The following is a 909-nucleotide window of genomic DNA, read 5'->3' as shown; positions in this document are numbered from 1 at the left end:
TTATAGGACATCAGAAAATCCACACTGGAGAGAAGCCTTATGAATGTAATCACTGTGGAAAGGCTTTCAGAAATAGGGGCAATCTTGCTGTACATCAGAGAATCCACACTGGAGAGAAACCTTATGAATGTAATCACTGTGGAAAGGCTTTCATAGAAAGGGGCAGACTTACTGCACATCAGAGAATTCACACTGGAGAGAAACCTTATGTGTGTAATCAATGTGGAAAAACTTTCAGACACAGGACAGGTCTTACAGCACATCAGAAAATCCACAGTCGAGAAAAGCCTTATGCATGTAATGAATGTGGAAAGGCTTTCACAAAGAAGGACCATCTTGCTGAACATCAGAGAATACCTGGAGACAAACCTTTTCTATGTAATCAGTGTGAAATGGCTTACACATGTAAGAGCAATCTTGCTACACATCAGAAAATCCACTGTGGAGAGAATCCTCATGGATGTATTCAGTGTGGAAAGGCTTTCACAGACAATGGCCAGGTTGCTGTACATCAGAGAATCCACACAGGAGAGAAACCCTATGAATGCAGTGAATGTGGAACAGCTTTCAGACAGACCTCCATTCTTGCTGTACATAAGTGAATCCACACTGGAGAGAGATCTTTTGCATGTAATCAGTGTGGAATGGCTTTCACACAGATCTCCAATCTTGCTACTCATCAGAGAATATACACTGGATGGAAGCCTTATGGATATAAGCAGTGTGGAAAGGCTTTCCCACAGAGTTATAGACTTGCTAGACATCAGAAACTTCATGCCTGAGAGATGCCTTGGGGAAATAATCAATGTGGAAAATGTTTCAGATTCATCTCCAGCCTTGCTTTACAAAATCAGAGCATTCACACAGGGGAGAAGCCCTAGGAACTTAATTCAGCATTTTGAGAACAGG

At 41.8% G+C, this 909-nt stretch overlaps 1 protein-coding gene across 1 annotated transcript in view; it reads left to right on the top strand.

Annotated features, from left to right (window-relative positions):
• Positions 1–602, top strand: part of LOC138168215 (zinc finger protein 420-like) — a 10,350-nt gene extending 9,748 nt beyond the window's left edge. Inside the window, exon 4 of the mRNA XM_069097247.1 lies at positions 7–602. Within this exon, the coding sequence (XP_068953348.1) occupies positions 7–602 (596 nt within the window). The remainder of the gene's footprint in view (positions 1–6) is intronic.
• Positions 603–909: the final 307 nt, after the last annotated feature.

This window comes from Petaurus breviceps, unplaced genomic scaffold (assembly GCF_028583685.1).
Source record: "Petaurus breviceps papuanus isolate PSGF00001 unplaced genomic scaffold, PetGlider_PUasm1.0 355, whole genome shotgun sequence".
Taxonomy (NCBI): Eukaryota; Metazoa; Chordata; class Mammalia; order Diprotodontia; family Petauridae; genus Petaurus; species Petaurus breviceps.
The sequence above is the reverse complement of the archived record's forward strand: the minus strand, read 5'-3'. Positions and strand labels throughout refer to the sequence as shown.